General features: G+C 48.6%; 1 protein-coding gene across 4 annotated transcripts in view; it reads left to right on the top strand.

Annotated features, from left to right (window-relative positions):
- The window catches only part of AGO2 (argonaute RISC catalytic component 2), a 517,474-nt gene that overhangs the window by 358,616 nt on the left and 132,395 nt on the right, over nt 1-26,463 (top strand). For all 4 annotated transcript variants that reach the window (XM_069220804.1, XM_069220806.1, XM_069220805.1 and 1 more), the window contains exons 14-15: nt 23,426-23,516; nt 24,726-24,920. In XM_069220804.1, coding sequence (XP_069076905.1) covers nt 23,426-23,516; nt 24,726-24,920 — 286 coding nt within the window. The remainder of the gene's footprint in view (nt 1-23,425; nt 23,517-24,725; nt 24,921-26,463) is intronic.

The raw sequence follows: 26,463 nt of genomic DNA, 5'->3' as shown, positions 1-26,463 counted from the left end.
AGGAAAGTCAGTTGGGAAACCAACTGCAACACAGCAAAAGAAAGGGAACCTCTCTTCTCAGGAAGAAGTTCTGCCCTCTGAGGGAACTGAGCCTTTGGAGCTTGAACCTTACCAGGTTGAGCTCTTAGGCCCAGGGGGACCCTCAAGGGAGGAGCTGTGTAAGGGACAAGAAACCTGTCCCTCTCTTGAAGGCCTTAGGCAGCAAGCTGCTGAAGAGTCCAAAGGCAAGAACAATGGAACACATAGGGTCTATTGGGAAGATGGACTCCTGTACACTGAGGCCAGAGACCCCAAACCTGGTGCCACTAGGAGAGTGGTAGTGCCTCAGCTGTTCAGGAAGTTCATCCTAACATTGGCCCATGACATTCCCCTTGCTGGACATTTGGGACAAACCAAGACGTGGGAGAGGTTAGTCAACCACTTCTACTGGCCCAATATGTCCAACATGGTTAAGGAGTTTTGCCTCTCCTGCCCCACCTGTCAAGCCAGTGGTAAGACAGGTGGGCATCCAAAGGCCCCCCTCATTCCACTTCCAGTGGTGGGGGTTCCCTTTGAAAGAGTGGGTGTGGACATAGTTGGTCCACTAGAACCTCCCACAGCCTCAGGAAATATGTATATCCTGGTAGTAGTGGATCATGCTACCAGGTATCCTGAAGCTATTCCCCTTAGGTCGACTACTGCCCCTGCAGTAGCCAAGGCCCTCATTGGTATCTTTACCAGAGTGGGTTTCCCTAAGGAGGTGGTGTCTGACAGAGGTACCAACTTCATGTCAGCCTACCTAAAGCACATGTGGAATGAGTGTGGAGTGACTTATAAATTCACTACACCATACCATCCACAAACTAATGGCTTGGTTGAGAGATTCAACAAGACATTAAAAGGCATGATCATGGGGCTCCCAGAAAAGCTCAAAAGGAGATGGGATGTCCTCTTGCCATGTCTGCTTTTCGCTTACAGAGAGGTGCCACAGAAGGGAGTAGGATTCTCACCCTTTGAACTTCTGTTTGGTCATCCTGTAAGGGGACCACTTGCCCTTGTTAAAGAAGGCTGGGAGAGACCTCTCCATGAGCCTAAACAGGACATAGTGGACTATGTACTTGGCCTTCGCTCTAGAATGGCAGAGTACATGGAAAAGGCAACCAAAAACCTTGAGGCCAGCCAACAGCTCCAGAAGTTTTGGTATGACCAAAAGGCTGCACTGGTTGAGTTCCAACCAGGGCAGAAAGTCTGGGTTCTGGAGCCTGTGTCTCCCAGGGCACTCCAGGACAAATGGAGTGGCCCTTACCCAGTGCTAGAAAGGAAGAGTCAGGTCACCTACTTGGTGGACCTGGGCACAAGCAGGAGCCCCAAGAGGGTGATCCATGTGAACCGCCTTAAACTCTTCCATGACAGGGCTGATGTGAATCTGTTGATGGTAACAGATGAGGATCAGGAGGCAGAGAGTGAACCTCTCCCTGATCTTCTGTCATCAGACCCAAAAGATGGCACAGTAGATGGAGTGATCTACTCAGACACCCTCTCTGGCCAACAGCAAGCTGATTGTAGGAGAGTCCTACAACAGTTTCCTGAACTCTTCTCCTTAACCCCTGGTCAGACACACCTGTGTACCCATGATGTGGACACAGGAGACAGCATGCCTGTCAAGAACAAAATCTTTAGACAATCTGACCATGTTAAGGAAAGCATCAAGGTGGAAGTCCACAAGATGCTGGAATTGGGAGTAATTGAGCGCTCTGACAGCCCCTGGGCTAGCCCAGTGGTCTTAGTCCCCAAACCTCACACCAAAGATGGAAAGAAAGAGATGAGGTTTTGTGTGGACTACAGAGGGCTCAATTCTGTCACCAAGACAGATGCCCATCCAATTCCAAGAGCTGATGAGCTCATAGACAAATTAGGTGCTGCCAAATTTCTAAGTACCTTTGACTTGACAGCAGGGTACTGGCAAATAAAAATGGCACCTGGAGCAAAAGAAAAGACAGCATTCTCCACACCCGATGGGCATTATCAGTTTACTGTTATGCCCTTTGGTTTAAAGAATGCCCCTGCCACCTTCCAAAGGTTGGTGAATCAAGTCCTTGCTGGCTTGGAGTCCTTTAGCACAGCTTATCTTGATGATATTGCTGTCTTTAGCTCCACCTGGCAGGATCACCTGGTCCACCTGAAGAAGGTTTTGAAGGCTCTGCAATCTGCAGGCCTCTCTATCAAGGCATCCAAATGCCAGATAGGGCAGGGAACTGTGGTTTACTTGGGCCACCTGGTAGGTGGAGGCCAAGTTCAGCCACTCCAACCCAAGATCCAGACTATTCTGGACTGGGTAGCTCCAAAAACCCAGACTCAAGTCAGGGCATTCCTTGGCTTGACTGGGTATTACAGGAGGTTTGTGAAGGGATATGGATCCATTGTGACAGCCCTCACTGAACTCACCTCCAAGAAAATGCCCAAGAAAGTAAACTGGACTGTGGAATGCCAACAGGCCTTTGACACCCTGAAACAGGCAATGTGCTCAGCACCAGTTCTCAAAGCTCCAGATTATTCTAAGCAGTTCATTGTGCAGACTGATGCCTCTGAACATGGGATAGGGGCAGTTTTGTCCCAAACAAATGATGATGGCCTTGACCAGCCTGTTGCTTTCATTAGCAGGAGGTTACTCCCCAGGGAGCAGCGTTGGAGTGCCATTGAGAGGGAGGCCTTTGCTGTGGTTTGGTCCCTGAAGAAGCTGAGACCATACCTCTTTGGGACTCACTTCCTAGTTCAAACTGACCACAGACCTCTCAAATGGCTGATGCAAATGAAAGGTGAAAATCCTAAACTGTTGAGGTGGTCCATCTCCCTACAGGGAATGGACTTTATAGTGGAACACAGACCTGGGACTGCCCATGCCAATGCAGATGGCCTTTCCAGGTTCTTCCACTTAGAAAATGAAGACTCTCTTGGGAAAGGTTAGTCTCATCCTCTTTCGTTTGGGGGGGGGGGTTGTGTAAGGAAATGCCTCCTTGGCATGGTTGCCCCCTGACTTTTTGCCTTTGCTGATGCTATGTTTACAATTGAAAGTGTGCTGAGGCCTGCTAACCAGGCCCCAGCACCAGTGTTCTTTCCCTAACCTGTACTTTTGTATCCACAATTGGCAGACCCTGGCATCCAGATAAGTCCCTTGTAACTGGTACTTCTAGTACCAAGGGCCCTGATGCCAAGGAAGGTCTCTAAGGGCTGCAGCATGTCTTATGCCACCCTGGAGACCTCTCACTCAGCACAGACACACTGCTTGCCAGCTTGTGTGTGCTAGTGAGGACAAAACGAGTAAGTCGACATGGCACTCCCCTCAGGGTGCCATGCCAGCCTCTCACTGCCTATGCAGTATAGGTAAGACACCCCTCTAGCAGGCCTTACAGCCCTAAGGCAGGGTGCACTATACCATAGGTGAGGGTACCAGTGCATGAGCATGGTACCCCTACAGTGTCTAAACAAAACCTTAGACATTGTAAGTGCAGGGTAGCCATAAGAGTATATGGTCTGGGAGTTTGTCAAACACGAACTCCACAGCACCATAATGGCTACCCTGAAAACTGGGAAGTTTGGTATCAAACTTCTCAGCACAATAAATGCACACTGATGCCAGTGTGCATTTTATTGTAAAATACACCACAGAGGGCACCTTAGAGGTGCCCCCTGAAACTTAACCGACTATCTGTGTAGGCTGACTAGTTTTAGCAGCCTGCCACAAACCGAGACATGTTGCTGGCCCCATGGGGAGAGTGCCTTTGTCACTCTGAGGCCAGTAACAAAGCCTGCACTGGGTGGAGATGCTAACACCTCTCCCAGGCAGGAATTGTCACACCTGGCGGTGAGCCTCAAAGGCTCACCTCCTTTGTGCCAACCCAGCAGGACACTCCAGCTAGTGGAGTTGCCCGCCCCCTCCGACCAGGCCCCACTTTTGGCGGCAAGGCCGGAGAAAATAATGAGAAAAACAAGGAGGAGTCACTGGCCAGTCAGGACAGCCCCTAAGGTGTCCTGAGCTGAGGTGACTCTGACTTTTAGAAATCCTCCATCTTGCAGATGGAGGATTCCCCCAATAGGGTTAGGATTGTGACCCCCTCCCCTTGGGAGGAGGCACAAAGAGGGTGTACCCACCCTCAGGGCTAGTAGCCATTGGCTACTAACCCCCCAGACCTAAACACGCCCTTAAATTTAGTATTTAAGGGCTCCCCTGAACCCTAGAAAATGAGATTCCTGCAACTACAAGAAGAAGGACTGCCCAGCTGAAAACCCCTGCAGCGGAAGACCAGAAGACGACAACTGCCTTGGCTCCAGAAACTCACCGGCCTGTCTCCTGCCTTCCAAAGATCCTGCTCCAGCGACGCCTTCCAAAGGGACCAGCGACCTCGACATCCTCTGAGGACTGCCCCTGCTTCGAAAAGACAAGAAACTCCCGAGGACAGCGGACCTGCTCCAAGAAAAGCTGCAACTTTGTTTCCAGCAGCTTTAAAGAACCCTGCAAGCTCCCCGCAAGAAGCGTGAGACTTGCAACACTGCACCCGGCGACCCCGACTCGGCTGGTGGCGATCCAACACCTCAGGAGGGACCCCAGGACTACTCTGATACTGTGAGTACCAAAACCTGTCCCCCCTGAGCCCCCACAGCGCCGCCTGCAGAGGGAATCCCGAGGCTTCCCCTGACCGTGACTCTTTGAACCTAAAGTCCCGACGCCTGGGAGAGACCCTGCACCCGCAGCCCCCAGGACCTGAAGGACCGGACTTTCACTGGAGAAGTGACCCCCAGGAGTCCCTCTCCCTTGCCCAAGTGGAGGTTTCCCCGAGGAATCCCCCCTTGCCTGCCTGCAGCGCTGAAGAGATCCCGAGATCTCTCATGGACTAACATTGCGAACCCGACGCTTGTTTCTACACTGCACCCGGCCGCCCCCGCGCCGCTGAGGGTGAAATTTCTGTGTGGACTTGTGTCCCCCCCGGTGCCCTACAAAACCCCCCTGGTCTGCCCTCCGAAGACGCGGGTACTTACCTGCAAGCAGACCGGAACCGGGGCACCCCCTTCTCTCCATTCTAGCCTATGCGTTTTGGGCACCACTTTGAACTCTGCACCTGACCGGCCCTGAGCTGCTGGTGTGGTGACTTTGGGGTTGCTCTGAACCCCCAACGGTGGGCTACCTTGGACCAAGAACTAAGCCCTGTAAGTGTCTTACTTACCTGGTTAACCTAACAAATACTTACCTCCCCTAGGAACTGTGAAAATTGCACTGTGTCCACTTTTAAAACAGCTATTTGTGAATAACTTGAAAAGTATACTTGCAATTTTGATGATTTGAAGTTCCTAAAGTACTTACCTGCAATACCTTTCGAATGAGATATTACATGTAAAATTTGAACCTGTGGTTCTTAAAATAAACTAAGAAAAGATTTTTCTATACAAAAACCTATTGGCTGGATTTGTCTCTGAGTGTGTGTACCTCATTTATTGTCTATGTGTATGTACAACAAATGCTTAACACTACTCCTTGGATAAGCCTACTGCTCGACCACACTACCACAAAATAGAGCATTAGTATTATCTCTTTTTGCCACTATCTTACCTCTAAGGGGAACCCTTGGACTCTGTGCATGCTATTCCTTACTTTGAAATAGCACATACAGAGCCAACTTCCTACAGCAGGGAACTGTGGTTTACTTGGGACACCTTGTAGGTGGAGGCCAAGTTCAGCCACTCCAACCCAAGATCCAGACTATTCTGGACTGGGTAGCTCCAAAAACCCAGACTCAAGTCAGGGCATTCCTTGGCTTGACTGGGTACTACAGGAGGTTTGTGAAGGGATATGGATCCATTGTGACAGCCCTCACTGAACTCACCTCCAAGAAAATGCCCAAGAAAGTGAACTGGACTGTGGAATGCCAACAGGCCTTTGACACCCTGAAACAGGCAATGTGCTCAGCACCAGTTCTAAAAGCTCCAGATTATTCTAAGCAGTTCATTGTGCAGACTGATGCCTCTGAACATGGGATAGGGGCAGTTTTGTCCCAAACAAATGATGATGGCCTTGACCAGCCTGTTGCTTTCATTAGCAGGAGGTTACTCCCCAGGGAGCAGCGTTGGAGTGCCATTGAGAGGGAGGCCTTTGCTGTGGTTTGGTCCCTGAAGAAGCTGAGACCATACCTCTTTGGGACTCACTTCCTAGTTCAAACTGACCACAGACCTCTCAAATGGCTGATGCAAAAGAAAGGTGAAAATCATAAACTGTTGAGGTGGTCCATCTCCCTACAGGGAATGGACTTTATAGTGGAACACAGACCTGGGACTGCCCATGCCAATGCAGATGGCCTTTCCAGGTTCTTCCACTTAGAAAATGAAGACTCTCTTGGGAAAGGTTAGTCTCATCCTCTTTCGTTTGGGGGGGGGTTGTGTAAGGAAATGCCTCCTTGGCATGGTTGCCCCCTGACTTTTTGCCTTTGCTGATGCTATGTTTACAATTGAAAGTGTGCTGAGGCCTGCTAACCAGGCCCCAGCACCAGTGTTCTTTCCCTAACCTGTACTTTTGTATCCACAATTGGCAGACCCTGGCATCCAGATAAGTCCCTTGTAACTGGTACTTCTAGTACCAAGGGCCCTGATGCCAAGGAAGGTCTCTAAGGGCTGCAGCATGTCTTATGCCACCCTGGAGACCTCTCACTCAGCACAGACACACTGCTTGTGTGTGCTAGTGAGGACAAAACGAGTAAGTCGACATGGCACTCCCCTCAGGGTGCCATGCCAGCCTCTCACTGCCTATGCAGTATAGGTAAGACACCCCTCTAGCAGGCCTTACAGCCCTAAGGCAGGGTGCACTATACCATAGGTGAGGGTACCAGTGCATGAGCATGGTACCCCTACAGTGTCTAAACAAAACCTTAGACATTGTAAGTGCAGGGTAGCCATAAGAGTATATGGTCTGGGAGTTTGTCAAACACGAACTCCACAGCACCATAATGGCTACACTGAAAACTGAGAAGTTTGGTATCAAACTTCTCAGCACAATAAATGCACACTGATGCCAGTGTACATTTTATTGTAAAATACACCACAGAGGGCACCTTAGAGGTGCCCCCTGAAACTTAACCGACTGTCTGTGTAGGCTGACTAGTTCCAGCAGCCTGCCACACCAGAGACATGTTGCTGGCCCCATGGGGAGAGTGCCTTTGTCACTCTGAGGCCAGTAACAAAGCCTGCACTGGGTGGAGATGCTAACACCTCCCCCAGGCAGGAGCTGTGACACCTGGCGGTGAGCCTCAAAGGCTCACCCCTTTGTCACAGCCCAGCAGGGCACTCCAGCTTAGTGGAGTTGCCCGCCCCCTCCGGCCACGGCCCCCACTTTTGGCGGCAAGGCTGGAGGGAACAAAGAAAGCAACAAGGAGGAGTCACTGGCCAGTCAGGACAGCCCCTAAGGTGTCCTGAGCTGAAGTGACTCTAACTTTTAGAAATCCTCCATCTTGCAGATGGAGGATTCCCCCAATAGGGTTAGGATTGTGACCCTCTCCCCTTGGGAGGAGGCACAAAGAGGGTGTACCCACCCTCAGGGCTAGTAGCCATTGGCTACTAACCCCCCAGACCTAAACACGCCCTTAAATTTAGTATTTAAGGGCTACCCTGAACCCTAGAAAATCAGATTCCTGCAACTACAAGAAGAAGGACTGCCTATCTGAAAACCCCTGCAGAGGAAGACCAGAAGACGACAACTGCCTTGGCTCCAGAAACTCACCGGCCTGTCTCCTGCCTTCCAAAGATCCTGCTCCAGCGACGCCTTCCAAAAGGGGACCAGCGACCTCGACATCCTCTGAGGACTGACCCTGCTTCGAAAAGACAAGAAACTCCAGAGGACAGCGGACCTGCTCCAAGAAAAGCTGCAACTTTGTTTCCAGCAGCTTTAAAGAACCCTGCAAGCTCCCCGCAAGAAGCGTGAGACTTGCAACACTGCACCCGGCGACCCCGACTCGGCTGGTGGCGATCCAACACCTCAGGAGGGACCCCAGGACTACTCTAAGACTGTGAGTACAAAAACCTGTCCCCCCTGAGCCCCCACAGCGCCGCCTGCAGAGGGAATCCCGAGGCTTCCCCTGACCGCGACTCTTTGAATCCTAAGTCCCGACACCTGGGAGAGACCCTGCACCCGCAGCCCCCAGGACCTGAAGGACCGGACTTTCACTGGAGGAGTGACCCCCAGGAGTCCCTCTCCCTTGACCAAGTGGAGGTTTCCCCGAGGAACCCCCCCCTTGCCTGCCTGCAGCGCTGAAGAGATCCCTAGATCTCCCATTGACTTCCATTACAAACCCGACGCTTGTTTCTACACTGCACCCGCCCGCCCCCGCGCTGCTGAGGGTGAAATTTCTGTGTGGGCTTGTGTCCCCCCCGGTGCCCTACAAAACCCCCCTGGTCTGCCCTCCGAAGACGCGGGTACTTACCTGCAAGCAGACCGGAACCGGGGCACCCCCTTCTCTCCATTCTAGCCTATGTGTTTTGGGCACCACTTTCAACTCTACACCTGACCGGCCCTGAGCTGCTGGTGTGGTGACTTTGGGGTTGCTCTGAACCCCCAACGGTGGGCTACCTTGGATCAAGAACTAAGCCCTGTAAGTGTCTTACTTACCTGGTTAACCTAACAAATACTTACCTCCCCTAGGAACTGTGAAAATTGCACTGTGTCCACTTTTAAAACAGCTATTTGTGAATAACTTGAAAAGTATACATGCAATTTTGATGATTTGAAGTTCCTAAAGTACTTACCTGCAATACCTTTCGAATGAGATATTACATGTAGAATTTGAACCTGTGGTTCTTAAAATAAACTAAGAAAATATATTTTTCTATACAAAAACCTATTGGCTGGATTTGTCTCTGAGTGTGTGTACCTCATTTATTGTCTATGTGTATGTACAACAAATGCTTAACACTACTCCTTGGATAAGCCTACTGCTCGACCACACTACCACAAAATAGAGCATTAGTATTATCTATTTTTACCACTATTTTACCTCTAAGGGGAACCCTTGGACTCTGTGCATGCTATTCCTTACTTTGAAATAGCACATACAGAGCCAACTTCCTACATTTGGTATCAAACTTCTCAGCACAATAAATGCACACTGATGCCAGTGTACATCTTATTGTGAAATACACCCCAGAGGGCACCTTAGAGGTGCCCCCTGAAACCTTAACCGACTATCTGTGTAGGCTGACTGGTTCCAGCAGCCTGCCACAACCGAGACATGTTGCTGGCCCCATGGGGAGAGTGCCTTTGTCACTCTGAGGCCAGTAACAAAGCCTGCACTGGGTGGAGATGCTAACACCTCCCCCAGGCAGGAGCTGTCACACCTGGCGGTGAGCCTCAAAGGCTCACCCCTTTGTGCCAGCACCGCAGGACACTCCAGCTAGTGGAGTTGCCCGCCCCCTCCGGCCACGGCCCCCACTTTTGGCGGCAAGGCCGGAGAAAATAATGAGAATAACAAGGAAGAGTCACTGGCCAGTCAGAACAGCCCCTAAGGTGTCCTGAGCTGAAGTGACTCTAACTTTTAGAAATCCTCCATCTTGCAGATGGAGGATTCCCCAATAGGATTAGGAATGTGACCCCCTCCCCTTGGGAGGAGGCACAAAGAGGGTGTACCCACCCTCAGGGCTAGTAGCCATTGGCTACTAACCCCCCAGACCTAAACACGCCCTTAAATTTAGTATTTAAGGGCTCCCCTGAACCTAAGAATTTAGATTCCTGCAACCTACCGAAGAAGAAGACTGCTGAGCTGAAAACCCCTGCAGAAGAAGAAAGAAGACACCAACTGCTTTGGCCCCAGTCCTTCCGGCCTGTCTCCTGCCTTCTAAAGAACCCTGCTCCAGCGACGCTTTCTCCAGGACCAGCGACCTCTGAATGCTCAGAGGACTGCCCTGCTTCCAAGAGACCAAGAAACTCCTGAGGACAGCGGCACTGCTCCAAAAGAACTGCAACTTTGTTTCAAGGAGCAGATTTAAAGACCCCTGCAACTCCCCGCAAGAAGCGTGAGACTTGCAATACTGCAGCCGGCGACCCCGACTCGACTGGTGGAGAACCAACACCTCAGGGAGGACCCTCCGGCGACTCCGAGTCCGTGAGTAACCAAAGTTGTCCCCCTTGAGCCCCCACAGCGACGCCTGCAGAGGGAATCCCGAGGCTCCCCCTGACCGCGACTGCCTGAACTCCATTTCCATTTAAGAACAGATCTGCCCCTGCTATGTTTTTTCTCAATTCTTAGACATAGTAAGCGGCCAGGGAAGGCATTTTAAATGCATGTGCTGGACACTGGTCAATGCAAGTTCCCCAGCTACATAATGGCTTCACTGAAGATAGGGATGTTTCGTATCAGACATCTCATATTGGTGAACTCACACTGGTGCCAGTGTTGGATTTACCAATACATGCAACCAGAGGGTGCCTTAGAGGTGCCTCCTGAAGCCCTACTAGCCTCTGGTGTGCTTGCTGTCTGGTTTCTGCCATCCTGCCACCGGAGACAAGGCTCTGGCGCTCTAGGGTAAGAGCCTTCTGCTCTCAGGAGGCCCAGAACTAAAGCCTGTCCGGTAAGAGTGTACAACACCCCTCCCAGAGGATGACCTGCTGATTAGCCTTCCTGAGGCGCCAAGCCTTAAAGGGCTGCCACCTTTGAAATGCAAATCTGTCTCCCCTCACAAGAGAGGAAGCCACCCCTCCTGTCCAGAGCCCTCTTGGCATCTGGACAGGTGGGAAAATTGGCTAGTCAGATTAGACGGACAACCCCCAGGCTAGTGCCACCCCTAAGGTAGGCTACTGCGAGGTGGATACAATTTCAGAGGTAGTCGTCTTTGTGATGGCATACCTAGGAATTCTGGGAAGGGGTTATGCCCATTTCCCACAGGAGGTGGTCATATGGGGGGGCATAGTGAACCCAGGGATCAGTAGTCCATTGGCTACTACCCTACCTACCGCTAACGCCCCAAATCCAGCGTTTAGTGGAGCCCTTGGCACCAAAGAATCAATTCTGACAACCTAAGAGGAGCAAGGACCCTGAAGAGCTGTTAAAGCAGAAGAGGAGAAAACAAGCACCTGACCTGGTACCAACACGGCCAGCCTGTCTGCATCCCCCGTTGAAAATCTGCACCAAAGTCGACTCGTCCTGCAGCTGTGAGTCCAGAAAACTGTGGAGCCTGCCTACTCAAGACCTCCCGTGAACAGCGAACCTGCTCTCCAAAGAAGGGAATCTGAAGCATCCAGAACTTCCAACACTTGAAGTAACCACTGCACCCTCCGTCTCCGACCTAAGTTTAAATGGACCACCAGTGCCAACAAGATTCCCCAGCCCACCAGAGTCCGAGTCCATTATGGTTTCACCCCTCCTGGACTCCCCGACGACGATTGCAGCCTCCCCTTCTACGGCAACTTCTTCGGTAAGGAAATTCCAACACCGAAAGACACCTCTGCTTCTGTTGTCCCTGAACCGTGGAGAAGAGGACCAAAGGTGCCCGAGCATCTTGAGACCTGAGCCCAACTGTTGGTTCAGCCCAACTGGCCTCTTTTCACAGTGACTGATCTCCATTGAAACACATTGGGCATCTGACCCACCTGCCTCTGTGCTGCTGGTGGTGTACTGCTTGTGCTGCCTTGGACCTTGCCCACTATTCACCTTAACTCCTGGAGATTTCTCATGTAAGTCGCTGTACTCTACCTGTTTGCAGAACTTGTTTGTGCTCCAATAGGATAACATCGCAGAACTCGGAAAAGTGTCCACTTTTCAAAGTGAAAAGAACTACTATTTAAAAATGTACTTACTTGAATGATTTTTCTCTGATGCTTAAACATATATAAAGATACTTGGTATTTTTATAAATTGGTGTAGATCTCATTTGAGTCATGTGTCTCATTTATTGAGTATTTGTGGATGTCTTGCACTCCTCTGTTTTAAGCCTAAGGCTGCTCAACCACACTACGTCCAAAAAACACTTTGGGATTGCATAGCACTCACTGGGGAACCCCTGGACCCTTTACATGGGATTGACATATGTAGGAAGTTGGCTCTGTATGTGCTATTTCAAAGTAAGGAATAGCATGCACAGAGTCCAAGGGTTCCCCTTAGAGGTAAAATAGTGGTAAAAAGAGATAATGCTAATGCTCTATTTTGTGGTAGTGTGGTCGAGCAGTAGGCTTATCCAAGGAGTAGTGTTAAGCATTTGTTGTACATACACATAGACAATAAATGAGGTACACACACTCAGAGACAAATCCAGCCAATAGGTTTTGTTATAGAAAAATATCTTTTCTTAGTTTATTTTAAGAACCACAGGTTCAAATTTAACATGTAATATCTTGTTTGAAAGGTATTGCAGGTAAGTACATTAGGAACTTTGAATCATTTCAATTGCATGTATACTTTTCAAGTTATTCACAAATAGCTATTTTAAAAGTGGACACTTAGTGCAATTTTCACAGTTCCTGGGGGAGGTAAGTTTTTGTTAGTTTTACCAGGTAAGTAAGACACTTACAGGGTTCAGTTCTTGGTCCAAGGTAGCCCACCGTTGGGGGTTCAGAGCAACCCCAAAGTCACCACACCAGCAGCTCAGGGCCGGTCGGGTGCAGAGTTCAAAGTGGTGCCCAAAACGCATAGGCTTCAATGGAGAGAAGGGGGGTGCCCCGGTTCCAGTCTGCCAGCAGGTAAGTACCTGCGTCTTCGGAGGGCAGACCAGGGGGGTTTTGTAGGGCACCGGGGGGGACACAAGCCCACATAGAAATTTCACCCTCAGCGGCGCGGGGGCGGCCGGGTGCAGTGTTAGAACAAGCGTCGGGTTCGCAATGGAAGTCAATGAGAGATCAAGGGATCTCTTCAGTGCTGCAGGCAGGCAAGGGGGGGGCTTCATCGGGGAAACCTCCACTTGGGCATGGGAGAGGGACTCCTGGGGGTCACTTCTGCAGTGAAAGTCCGGTCCTTCAGGTCCTGGGGGCTGCGGGTGCAGGGTCTTTTCCAGGCGTCGGGACTTAGGTTTCAGAGAGTCGCGGTCAGGGGAAGCCTCGGGATTCCCTCTGCAGGCGGCGCTGTGGGGGCTCAGGGGGGACAGGTTTTGGTACTCACAGTCGTAGAGTAGTCCGGGGGTCCTCCCTGAGGTGTTGGTTCTCCACCAGCCGAGTCGGGGTCGCCGGGTGCAGTGTTGCAAGTCTCACGCTTCTTGCGGGGAGATTGCAGGGTCTTTAAAGCTGCTCCTTTGGATAAAGTGGCAGTCTTTTTGGAGCAGGTCCGCTGTCCTCGGGAGTTTCTTGTCGTCGTCGAAGCAGGGCAGTCCTCAGAGGATTCAGAGGTCGCTGGTCCCTTTGGAAGGCGTCGCTGGAGCAGAGTTCTTTGGAAGGCAGGAGACAGGCCGGTGAGTTTCTGGAGCCAAGGCAGTTGTTGTCTTCTGGTCTTCCTCTGCAGGGGTTTTCAGCTAGGCAGTCCTTCTTCTTGTTGTTGCAAGAATCTAGTTTCTAGGTTCAGGGAGAGCCCTTAAATACTAAATTTAAGGGCGTGTTTAGGTCTGGGGGGTTAGTAGCCAATGGCTACTAGCCCTGAGGGTGAGTACACCCTCTTTGTGCCTCCTCCCAAGGGGAGGGGGTCACATCCCTAATCCTATTGGGGGAATCCTCCATCTGCAAGATGGAGGATTTCTAAAAGTTAGTCACCTCAGCTCAGGACACCTTAGGGGCTGTCCTGACTGGCCAGTGACTCCTCCTTGTTATTCTCATTATTTTCTCCGGCCTTGCCGCCAAAAGTGGGGGCCGGGGCCGGAGGGGGCGGGCAACTCCACTAGCTGGAGTGTCCTGCGGTGCTGTGACAAAGGGGTGAGCCTTTGAGGCTCACCGCCAGGTGTTACAGCTCCTGCCTGGGGGAGGTGTTAGCATCTCCACCCAGTGCAGGCTTTGTTACTGGCCTCAGAGTGACAAAGGCACTCTCCCCATGGGGCCAGCAACATGTCTCTAGTGTGGCAGGCTGCTGGAACCAGTCAGCCTACACAGATAGTCGGTTAAGTTTCAGGGGGCACCTCTAAGGTGCCCTCTGTGGTGTATTTTACAATAAAATGTACACTGGCATCAGTGTGCATTTATTGTGCTGAGAAGTTTGATACCAAACTTCCCAGTTTTCAGTGTAGCCATTATGGTGCTGTGGAGTTCGTGTAAAACAGACTCCCAGACCATATACTCTTATGGCTACCCTGCACTTACAATGTCTAAGGTTTTGCTTAGACACTGTAGGGCAGTGGTTCCCAAACATTTTCGACCCACGGCTCCCTTGATCTATTGGCCACTGGCTGCGGCTCCCCATTATGTTACTTTTTGTTGGCGGGTGGGGGATGTAAGCCTGGCCTAGGGAGTACATCCATTTTTCTCCCTGAAAATAATTGGGATGACGCCAATGAAGGTATTGTAATTCTATATATAACTGTAAAAAATAAAAATGTAACAGTAGTTTAATTACAGCATGCATAGGGTTTTTTAGTAAGGGGAAAATATTGGTTGACGGTAACCCTAGTAAAATGGGCAGGTCTCATTTTTATGTAGTTATAACATAACTGTTTAAATATTGTGAAATGTAGAATCCCTTTAGTTGTGTTTAACCACCAGAGGGCGCTCAAGGACAAAATTAAAAAAGAGCTGCTACAACTGATTAGTTTTATTTTGTACGAACTGGCCCAAGGGCTATAAATAGCTCAGTGGTTCCCAAACTGTGTGCGGCGCCCCTGGCTAGTTATGATGGCGCACCAGCGAGCCGCGGCGCACAGATTGGGAACCACTGCTGTAGGGGTACAGTGCTCATGCACTGGTACCCTCACCTATGGTATAGTGCACCCTGCCTTAGGGCTGTAAGGCCTGCTAGAGGGGTGTCTTACCTATACTGCATAGGCAGTGAGAGGCTGGCATGGCACCCTGAGGGGAGTGCCATGTCGACTTACTCATTTTGTTCTCACTAGCACACACAAGCTGGTAAGCAGTGTGCCTGTGCTGAGTGAGGGGTCTCTAGGGTGGCATAATACATGCTGCAGCCCTTAGAGACCTTCCCTGGCATCAGGGCCCTTGGTACCAGAGGTACCAGTTACAAGGGACTTATCTGGATGCCAGGGTGTGCCAATTGTGGAATCAAAAGTACAGGTTAGGGAAAGAACACTGGTGCTGGGGCCTGGTTAGCAGGCCTCAGCACACTTTCAATTCAAAACATAGCATCAGCAAAGGCAAAAAGTCAGGGGGTAACCATGCCAAGGAGGCATTTCCTTACACAACCCCCTCCCCCCCCCCCAAACGAAAGAGGATGAGACTAACCTTTCCCAAGAGAGTCTTCATTTTCTAAGTGGAAGAACCTGGAAAGGCCATCTGCATTGGCATGGGCAGTCCCAGGTCTGTGTTCCACTATAAAGTCCATTCCCTGTAGGGAGATGGACCACCTCAACAGTTTTGGATTTTCACCTTTCATTTGCATCAGCCATTTGAGAGGTCTGTGGTCAGTTTGAACTAGGAAGTGAGTCCCAAAGAGGTATGGTCTCAGCTTCTTCAGGGACCAAACCACAGCAAAGGCCTCCCTCTCAATGGCACTCCAACGCTGCTCCCTGGGGAGTAACCTCCTGCTAATGAAAGCAACAGGCTGGTCAAGGCCATCATCATTTGTTTGGGACAAAACTGCCCCTATCCCATGTTCAGAGGCATCTGTCTGCACAATGAACTGCTTAGAATAATCTGGAGCTTTTAGAACTGGTGCTGAGCACATTGCTTGTTTCAGGGTGTCAAAGGCCTGTTGGCATTCCACAGTCCAGTTCACTTTCTTGGGCATTTTCTTGGAGGTGAGTTCTGTGAGGGCTGTCACAATGGATCCATATCCCTTCACAAACCTCCTGTAGTACCCAGTCAAGCCAAGGAATGCCCTGACTTGAGTCTGGGTTTTTGGAGCTACCCAGTCCAGAATAGTCTGGATCTTGGGTTGGAGTGGCTGAACTTGGCCTCCACCTACAAGGTGGCCCAAGTAAACCACAGTTCCCTGCCCTATCTGGCATTTGGATGCCTTGATAGAGAGGCCTGCAGATTGCAGATCCTTCAAAACCTTCTTCTGGTGGACCAGGTGATCCTGCCAGGTGGAGCTAAAGACAGCAATATCATCAAGATAAGCTGTGCTAAAGGACTCCAAACCAGCAAGGACTTGATTCACCAACCTTTGGAAGGTGGCAGGGGCATTCTTTAAACCAAAGGGCATAACAGTAAACTGATAATGCCCATCAGGTGTGGAGAATGCTGTTTTCTCTTTTGCTCCAGGTGCCATTTTTATTTGCCAGTACCCTGCTGTCAAGTCAAAGGTACTTAAGAATTTGGCAGCACCTAATTCGTCTATGAGCTCATCAGCTCTAGGAATTGGATGGGCGTCTGTCTTGGTGACAGAGTTGAGCCCCCTGTAGTCCACACAAAACCTCATCTCTTTCTTTCCATCTTTGGTGTGAGGTTTGGGGACTAAGACCACTGGGCTAGCCCAGGGGCTGTCAGAGTGCTCAATTGCTCCCAGTTCCAGCATCTTGTGGACTTCCACCTTGATGCTTTCCTTAACATGGTCAGACTGTCTAAAAATTTTGTTTTTGACAGGCATGCTGTCTCCTGTGTCCACATCATGGGTACACAGGTGTGTCTGACCAGGGGTTAGGGAGAAGAGTTCAGGAAACTGTTGTAGGAGTCTCCTACAATCAGCTTGCTGTTGGCCAGAGAGGGTGTCTGAGTAGATCACTCCATCTACTGAGCCATCTTTTGGGTCTGATGACAGAAGATCAGGGAGAGGTTCACTCTCTGCCTCCTGATCCTCATCTGTTACCATCAACAGATTTACATCAGCCCTGTCATGGAAGAGCTTGAGGCGGTTCACATGGATCACCCTCTTGGGGCTCCTGCTTGTGCCCAGGTCCACCAGGTAGGTGACCTGACTCTTCCTTTCTAGCACTGGGTAAGGGCCACTCCATTTGTCCTAAAGTGCCCTGGGAGCCACAGGCTCCAGAACCCAGACTTTCTGCCCTGGTTGGAACTCAACCATTGCAGCCTTTTGGTCATACCAAAACTTCTGGAGCTGTTGGCTGGCCTCAAGGTTTTTGCTTGCCTTTTCCATTTACTCTGCCATTCTAGAGCGAAGGCCAAGTACATAGTCCACTATGTCCTGTTTAGGCTCATGAAGAGGTCTCTCCCAGCCTTCTTTAACAAGAGCAAGTGGTCCCCTTACAGGGTGGCCAAACAGAAGTTCAAAGGGTGAGAATCCTACTCCCTTCTGTGGCACCTCTCTGTAAGCGAAAAGCAGGCGGGGCAAGAGGACATCCCATCTCCTTTTGAGCTTTTCTGGGAGCCCCATGATCATGCCTTTTAATGTCTTGTTGAATCTCTCAACTAAGCCATTAGTTTGTGGATGGTATGGTGTAGTGAATTTGTAAGTCACCCCACACTCATTCCACATGTGTTTTAGGTATGCTGACATGAAGTTGGTACCTCTGTCGGACACCACCTCCTTAGGGAAACCCACTCTGGTAAAGATACCAATGAGGGCCTTGGCTACTGCAGGGGCAGTAGTCGACCTAAGGGGAATAGCTTCAGGATACCTAGTAGCATGATCCACTACTACTAGGATATACATATTTCCTGAGGCTGTGGGAGGTTCTAGTGGACCAACTATGTCCACACCCACTCTTTCAAAGGGGACCCCCACCACTGGAAGTGGAATGAGGGGGGCCTTTGGATGCCCACCTGTCTTACCACTGGCTTGACAGGTGGGGCAGGAGAGGCAAAACTCCTTAACCTTGTGGGACATATTGGGCCAGTAGAAGTGGTTGACTAACCTCTCCCACGTCTTGGTTTGTCCCAAATGCCCAGCAAGGGGAATATCATGGGCTAAGGTCAGAATAAACTCTCTGAACGACTGAGGCACTACCACTCTCCTAGTGGCACCAGGTTTGGGGTCTCTGGCCTCAGTGTACAGGAGTCCATCTTCCCAATAGACCCTATGTGTTCCATTTTTCTTGCCCTTGGACTCTTCAGCAGCTTGCTGCCTAAGGCCTTCAAGAGAGGGACAGGTTTCTTGTCCCTTACACAGCTCCTCCCTTGAGGGTCCCCCTGGGCCTAAGAGCTCAACCTGATAAGGTTCAAGCTCCAAAGGCTCAGTTCCCTCAGAGGGCAGAACTTCTTCCTGAGAAGAGAGGTTCTCTTTTTCTGACTGTGTTGCAGTTGGTTTCCCAACTGACTTTCCTTTTCTCTTGGTAGGCTGGGCCTTTCTTCCAGACTCCAGCTCTACTTTTTCACCCTGTGCCTTGCACTGTGCTCTTGTTTTTACACACACCAGTTCAGGGATACCCAGCATGGCTGCATGGGTTTTTAGTTCTACCTCAGCCCATGCTGAGGACTCCAGGTCATTTCCAAGCAGACAGTCTACTGGGATGTTTGAGGAGACCACCACCTGTTTCAGGCCATTGACCCCTCCCCATTCTAAAGTTACCATTGCCATGGGATGTGCTTTAGTCTGATTGTCAGCGTTGGTGACTGTATAGGCTTTTCCAGTCAGGTATTGGCCAGGGGAAACCACTTTCTCTGTCACCATGGTGACACTGGCACCTGTATCCCTCAGGCCCTCTACACTTGTCCCATTAATAAAGAGCTGCTGCCTGTATTTTTGCATGTTAGGCGGCCAGGCAGCTAGTGTGGCTAAATCCACCCCACCCTCAGAGACTAGAGTAGCTTCAGTGTGGACCCTGATTTGCTCTGGGCACACTGTTGATCCCACTTGGAGACTGGCCATTCCAGTTTTAGCTGGATGGGAGTTAGAAGTGGTATCTTTCTTGGGACAGGCCTTGTCTCCAGTTTGGTGTCCAGACTGACTACAGTTTCGACACCAGGCCTTTTTGGGATCAAAGTTTTTACCCTTGTACCCAGGATTGTTTTGTGAAGAGGCTCTGGGCCCACCCTCCTGTGCAGGTTTTTGGGGGCCTGTAGAAGACTCTTTACTATTTTTATTTTTGGCTGTCTCACCACCTTTCCCCTGGGGAGGTTTTGTGACCCCTTTCTTTTGGTCACCCCCTGTGGAAGTTTTGGACACCCTAGTCTTGACCCAATGGTCCGCCTTCTTTCCCAATTCTTGGGGAGAAATTGGTCCTAGGTCCACCAGATGCTGATGCAGTTTGTCATTGAAACAATTACTTAACAGGTGTTCTTTCACAAATAAATTGTACAGCCCATCATAATTACTTACACCACTGCCTTGAATCCAACCATCTAGTGTTTTTACTGAGTAGTCTACAAAGTCAACCCAGGTCTGGCTCGAGGATTTTTGAGCCCCCCTGAATCTAATCCTATACTCCTCAGTGGAGAATCCAAAGCCCTCAATCAGGGTACCCTTCATGAGGTCATAAGATTCTGCATCTTTTCCAGAGAGTGTGAGGAGTCTATCCCTACACTTTCCTGTGAACATTTCCCAAAGGAGAGCACCCCAGTGAGATTTGTTCACTTTTCTGGTTACACAAGCCTTCTCAAAAGCTGTGAACCATTTGGCGATGTCATCACCATCTTCATATTTAGTTACAATCCCTTTAGGGATTTTCAACATGTCAGGAGAATCTCTGACCCTATTTATGTTGCTGCCACCATTGATGGGTCCTAGGCCCATCTCTTGTCTTTCCCTTTCTATGGCTAGGATCTGTCTTTCCAAAGCCAATCTTTTGGCCATCCTGGCTAACTGGATGTCCTCTTCACTGGAGTTATCCTCAGTGATTTCAGAGTTGTTGGCCCCTCCTGTGAGGGAACCAGCATCTCTGACTATTATTTGTGGAGTCAGGGCTTGAGAGGCCCTGTTCTCCCTAAATAGGACTGGCAGGGGGGAATTTTCCTCCAAGTCACTATCTTCATCCTCTGTGTTGCCATCCTCAGAGGGGTTGGCCTTTTCAAACTCTGCCAACAGCTCCTGGAGCTGTAGTTTGGAAGGTCTGGGGCCCATTACTATTTTCTTTATTTTACAGAGTGACCTTAGCTCCCTCATCTTAAGATGGAGGTAAGGTGTGGTGTCGAGTTCCACCACATTCATCTCTGCACTAGACATTATGCTTCTAAAAGTTGGAATACTTTTTAAGAATCTAAAACTAGTTCTAGGTTCTAATTCAAACTTTTACCAAACTTTTAAACTCTAAAAGAAATGCTAAACAGGATCTAACACAAGGCCCTAGCAGGTCTTTTAAGAATTTAGAAAACTTTTCAAATTGCAAAAATCAATTTCTAATGACAATTTTGGAATTTGTCGTGTGATCAGGTATTGGCTGAGTAGTCCAGCAAATACAAAGTCTTGTACCCCACCGCTGATCCACCAATGTAGGAAGTTGGCTCTGTATGTGCTATTTCAATGTAAGGAATAGCATGCACAGAGTCCAAGGGTTCCCCTTAGAGGTAAAATAGTGGTAAAAAGAGATAATACTAATGCTCTATTTTGTGGTAGTGTGGTCGAGCAGTAGGCTTATCCAAGGAGTAGTGTTAAGCATTTGTTGTACATACACATAGACAATAAATGAGGTACACACACTCAGAGACAAATCCAGCCAATAGGTTTTGTTATAGAAAAATATCTTTTCTTAGTTTATTTTAAGAACCACAGGTTCAAATTTAACATGTAATATCTTGTTTGAAAGGTATTGCAGGTAAGTACATTAGGAACTTTGAATCATTTCAATTGCATGTATACTTTTCAAGTTATTCACAAATAGCTATTTTAAAAGTGGACACTTAGTGCAATTTTCACAGTTCCTGGGGGAGGTAGGTTTTTGTTAGTTTTACCAGGTAAGTAAGACACTTACAGGGTTCAGTTCTTGGTCCAAGGTAGCCCACCGTTGGGGGTTCAGAGCAACCCCAAAGTTACCACACCAGCAGCTCAGGGCCGGTCAGGTGCAGAGGTCAAAGTGGTGCCCAAAATGCATAGGCTTCAATGGAGAAGGGCGTGCCCCGGTTCCAGGCTGCCAGCAGGTAAGTACCCGCGTCTTCGGTGGGCAGACCAGGATGGTTTTGTAGGGCACCGGGGGGGACACAAGTCCACACAGAAAGTACACCCTCAGCAGCACGGGGGCGGCCGGGTGCAAACACACGTCGGGTTTTCAATAGGTTTCAATGGGAGACCAAGGGGTCTCTTCAGCGATGCAGGCAAGGTGGGGGGGCTCCTCGGGGTAGCCACCACCTGGGCAAGGGAGAGGGCCTCCTGGGGGTCACTCCTGCACTGGAGTTCGGATCCTTCAGGTCCTGGGGGCTGCGGGTTCAGAGTCTTTACCAGGCTGAGAGCAGGCAGTCGCGGTCAGGGGGAGCCTCAGGATTCCCTCTGCAGGCGTCGCTGTGGTGGCAGGGGGGCAACTCTGGCTACTCACGGTCTCGCAGTCGCCGGGGAGTCCTCCCTGAAGTGATTGTTCTCCACAAGTCGAGCTGGGGGCGTCGGGTGCAGTGTGTCAAGTCTCACGCTTCCGGCGGGAAACGTAAGTTGTTTCAAAGTTGCTGCTTTGTTTCAAAGTTGCAGTCTTGAGTGAACAGAGCCACTGTCCTCGGGAGTTCTTGGTCCTTCTAGAGCAGGGCAGTCCTCTGAGGATTCAGAGGTCGCTGGTCCCTGGGGAAAGCGTCGCTGGAGCAGTGTCTTTAGAAGTGGGGAGACAGGCCGGTAGAGCTGGGGCCAAAGCAGTTGGTGTCTCCGTCTTCTCTGCAGGGTTTTTCAGCTTAGCAGTCCTCTTCTTCTTAGGTTGCAGGAATCTGAGTTCCTAGGTTCTGGGGAGCCCTTAAATATTAAATTTAAGGGTGTGTTTAGGTCTAGGGGGGTTAGTAGCCAATGGCTACTAGCCCTGAGGGTGGGTACACCCTCTTTGTGCCTCCTCCCAGGGGGAGGGGGGCACATTCCTATCCGGGGAATCCTCCATCTGCAAAATGGAGGATTTCTAAAAGTCAGTCACCTCAGCTCAGGACACCTTAGGGGCTGTCCTGACTGGCCAGTGACTCCTCCTTGTTTTTCTCATTATCTCCTCCGGTCTTGCCGCCAAAAGTGGGGCCGTGGCCGGAGGGGGCGGGCAACTCCACTAGCTGGAGTGCCCTGGGGTGCTGTAACAAAGGGGGAGAGCCTTTGAGGCTCACCGCCAGGTGTTAAAGTTCCTGCAGGGGGAGGTGATAAGCATCTCCACCCAGTACAGGCTTTGTTATTAGCCACAGAGTGACAAAGGCACTCTCCCCATGTGGCCAGCAACATGTCTGGAGTGTGGCAGGCTGCTAAAACCAGTCAGCCTACACGGGTAGTCAGTTAAGGTTTCAGGGGGCACCTCTATGGTGCCCTCTGGGGTGTATGTTACAATAAAATGTACACTGGCATCAGTGTGCATTTATTGTGCTGAGAAGTTTGATATCAAACTTCACAGTTTTCAGTGTAGCCATTATGGTGCTGTGGAGTTCGTGTTTGACAGACTCCCAGACCATATACTCTTATGGATACCCTGCACTTACAATGTCTAAGGTTTTGCTTAGACACTGTAGGGGCACAGTGCTCATGCACTGGTATCCTCACCTATGGTATAGCGCACCCTGCCTTAGGGCTGTAAGGCCTGCTAGAGGGGTGACTTATCTATACTGCATAGGCAGTGTGAGGTTGGCATGGCACCCTTAGGGGAGTGCCATGTCGACTTACTCGTTTTGTCCTCACCAGCACACACAAGTTGGCAAGCAGTGTGTCTGTGCTGAGTGAGGGGTCCCCAGGGTGGCATAAGATATGCTGCAGCCCTAGAGACCTTCCCTGGCATCAGGGCCCTTGGTACCAGGGGTACCAGTTACAAGGGACTTACCTGGATGCCAGGGTGTGCCAATTGTGTAAACAAAAGTACAGGTTAGGGAAAGAACACTGGTGCTGTGGCCTGGTTAGCAGGCCTCAGCACACTTTCAAATCAAAACTTAGCATCAGCAAAGGCAAAAAGTAATGGGGTAACCATGCCAAGGAGGCATTTCCTTACAGAGAGGTTCTGTTATGCTCCTTCTAACATCAGGACGACAGCTAAATGATACATATCTGTACAATGCATCCACACTGCAGAACCCATTGATGTAGGTTTTATTACCAAGTGTGAAGTACACTTAACATAAGATGAGTGTCAGATAAATGAATGGACTATCTTCTGTCTCCAGACCTCCTACTTTGTCTCCATGTTCTGTGTATTACGTCTAAACAGTTTTTTTTATTTTTATAAATATATTAATAATGCTAACCAAGACTATCGCTTCGTCAAGCCAGTACAACACCTTTTTTGTCATATGCATTTTGGCAAGGTACTGATCTGCCACTACATTTGTGCAATAGCAGTGTCATGGTCACCTTATGTGCCTTGTCTCATCTGTAAGTGTTTTAGAAATAATACCCAGTGTGTTTTCCTTCATTAGACCACCAGTGTTTCAGCAACCAGTTATATTTCTTGGAGCAGACGTAACACATCCACCAGCAGGAGATGGGAAAAAACCTTCAATTGCTGCAGTAAGTACATAAATAGTTTTTTATCCCTCACACTGAGACGTGGTTTTACAGTAATTTTAGTGTTGGAAAATATGGGTGTTCAGTTAATAATGCATCTGGTGTCTATTTTTACTTTTACACTTAACACAGTATGGTTCTAATTATTAATTTTTTGAAAGAATAAGACGACTGTGGAGTGGGCCAGGATATATATTTATATATTTTAAATTACAGCTCCTAATGAGTAACTGAGGTACATATGGAAACATTTGTTAAAAAGAGACCAGTGTGGCCAGATATTCTAGAAGATTTATTTATTTTTATTGCAGCCGGGGAGAGAATAGAGAGATGGGTACTCTGATTATGTTCTTCAATAAAGCAGACTCCTAGTTAGAAATGTGTGGTTTTTTGAAGTAGAATTAGATTCTGTGAGTGGAGGAAGTGAACTGTGTGGTACACCTGTAATATGTGAATAACATCCAGGTGAATCAGATGTTGAGTGTAAAAGTGGAACAATATTTTGGAAATCTTATAGCAGCCAGCTGAGCTTATACCACTTTCCCATATTCTAAATGCGAGATCCTGACTAACTGAATAAAAAGAGACACAAGTATAAAGTCCCAACATAAGAAAGGTTTAATAATATTTAAAAGTAGGTTGGCTTATGATCTAGTAGACACATATGTTTAGCTCGGGCATATGCATTCACGTTTTTCAGTGATTTCAGACAGTTCCTGCAAGGATGTTAACTACAGTTTCTAGGAGAATGTTGAAGTAAAAGATGGGTCAAATCAAAGTATGTTTTATATGTGCATTGTCTAGGCTCAGATTGATTTCAGAGTGGGTACTTAAATTTACTAGTTTACCATCAACCGTAGTCATGCCAGTCTTTGAGACATGACCATTGTCTAACAAATTGTGCCAAGGCATGCACATAGGTAGCCTGTTGTCCTTCGGAAAAAAAAAAATTAAGCATGTGAATGTACAAACAGCCCACCTTTGCAGAAATGTTTTGCCTCCAGTTATAGTTTACCCGCAGTGGTATGTTTTAGGTTCACTTGTGATTCACCCTCTTTCCAAAGCAAAACTGCATTCTGTTTCTAACTAGAAAGCCCAAGCCTTTTGTGTCTCACATTTGCTATTAATTTCCTTGTTCAGTATTTACACAGTTTAAACAATGATTTACCAGTGATTTTACAGTCTCCAATATTTCCATTATTTCTGAAATAGGTTGTGGGCAGTATGGATGCGCACCCGAATCGATATTGTGCTACAGTCAGAGTGCAGCAGCATCGCCAAGAAATTATACAAGATCTAGCTGCCATGGTCCGGGAACTGCTGATTCAGTTCTACAAATCAACACGTTTCAAACCCACCCGGATAATTTTTTACAGAGATGGTGTATCAGAGGGACAGTTTCAACAGGTCAGCCTTCTATTTGAAAGGCATACATGTGTTAAGCAATCACCTAAATGTGTGTTAAAAAACAATTACTTTTTGTTGCTGCAAATTGAGCTTGGACATCGGACACCATCCCTAACTTGAATTTCATTCACCCGAAGTAGATAAAAACACTGGTATTGAGCTCCTGAGTGGTAGACTGTTAGTACATATGTATCTGATAGCTGCCTGCAATGGTGAAACAGGTGGGATTGAAGGCTTTTTTTTAACTCTACTTTATGAGATTTTCTGAAAGATTAGACAACCTACACAGGAGATGATTGTGGACTGCCATCTCCAATTGTTAGTTGGAATTATGCTCAAGAACGGGCTGTATCATGAACAATATGCAAAAGTAGTCATTTATCCCAAGTTGCAAAGTTGCAGCTGTTTTTCTGTGATTTATGCACCTGATCATTAGCTTTCCCACATACCTTCTACTGTGATTAGCAGACATACTTATTTAACATTTATTATCCAACATGTTGCTTGCTTTTTTATCTTTATTTCATGTGGTCTAACTGATGAAAAATGTAATTGTGGATTTGTGCTGAGCACAAGATAGGGCTAGTGGCCAGGCATATAAATCCCAGTAGCGTTGGAGCACAAGTCCAAACAGAGGATGCACAGAGAAGACATTGCACAGACACTCCTGCTTGATGATAAAGCCCCAGAGTTTTTGATTAGCTGTGCACAGAAATAATTGATGTCTTATGCTACACTATCAGGTTATGTGGAGAACTCTGGGGAGAGTGTGGGTCAGATTTAAAGATGAGGATGAAACCTAGTAAATGTAACTCTAGCTGATATTGGGAGCTGGTAAAATTTAAATGGTAGGGAGCAGTAATAGTGTCTATTTTCCCACTGGCCAAAGAGGAATGTATAACATTCTGTCCATGCCATTTGTCATTGCCCAATTTCAAGCTAATAGGCATAATCCAGGCCATAAATTACTGTGGTATTGAAGTACAGTATGACTGTCTGGCAGCTGCTTTAGAGAATGTATCAGTCAGTGGGTGTAGTGCATTTGAGAGGAGAGGATGGTCATCCAAATGAAAGCAGTAGATGAGGTGGACAGTTGCAAACTTTTGTGGTAAATAATTTGCGTTCAAATGATTTGTTGGAGTGATATGTCTTCCATGTTTGGTGAATAAAATGCATGGGGGACAAGCTTGCATGTTGGATTCTACCTCAAATGAATAGTATCTCAGCAGGTGGATGGTGTATGTCTTGGATGGTGATCACTTCCATCTCTTCAGTTGCCATGACTCATTTACTTTGAGTTAAGGCGGCATCATCAAATCGTAGTCTCTTGAATGTAACCAAAAATATGTTATGTTATGAACATATGTACTTCTGTGTACTTCTCTCAATAATTATTCTAAAACCACGCCACACAAGTCACTTGCTCCTGTTTCTTTCGCTCCTCTTTTGTTTCTGCTTTCCCCATTACTTTGCCCACCTTTCTCTGTATCCTTGCCCATTCTCCCATCCATTCCTAAGTCTTACTAATTCCCGTACATTCAGT

The sequence above is a fragment of the Pleurodeles waltl genome, chromosome 2_2 (genome assembly GCF_031143425.1).
Source record: "Pleurodeles waltl isolate 20211129_DDA chromosome 2_2, aPleWal1.hap1.20221129, whole genome shotgun sequence".
NCBI classification, from domain to species: Eukaryota; Metazoa; Chordata; class Amphibia; order Caudata; family Salamandridae; genus Pleurodeles; species Pleurodeles waltl.
The sequence above is the reverse complement of the archived record's forward strand: the minus strand, read 5'-3'. Positions and strand labels throughout refer to the sequence as shown.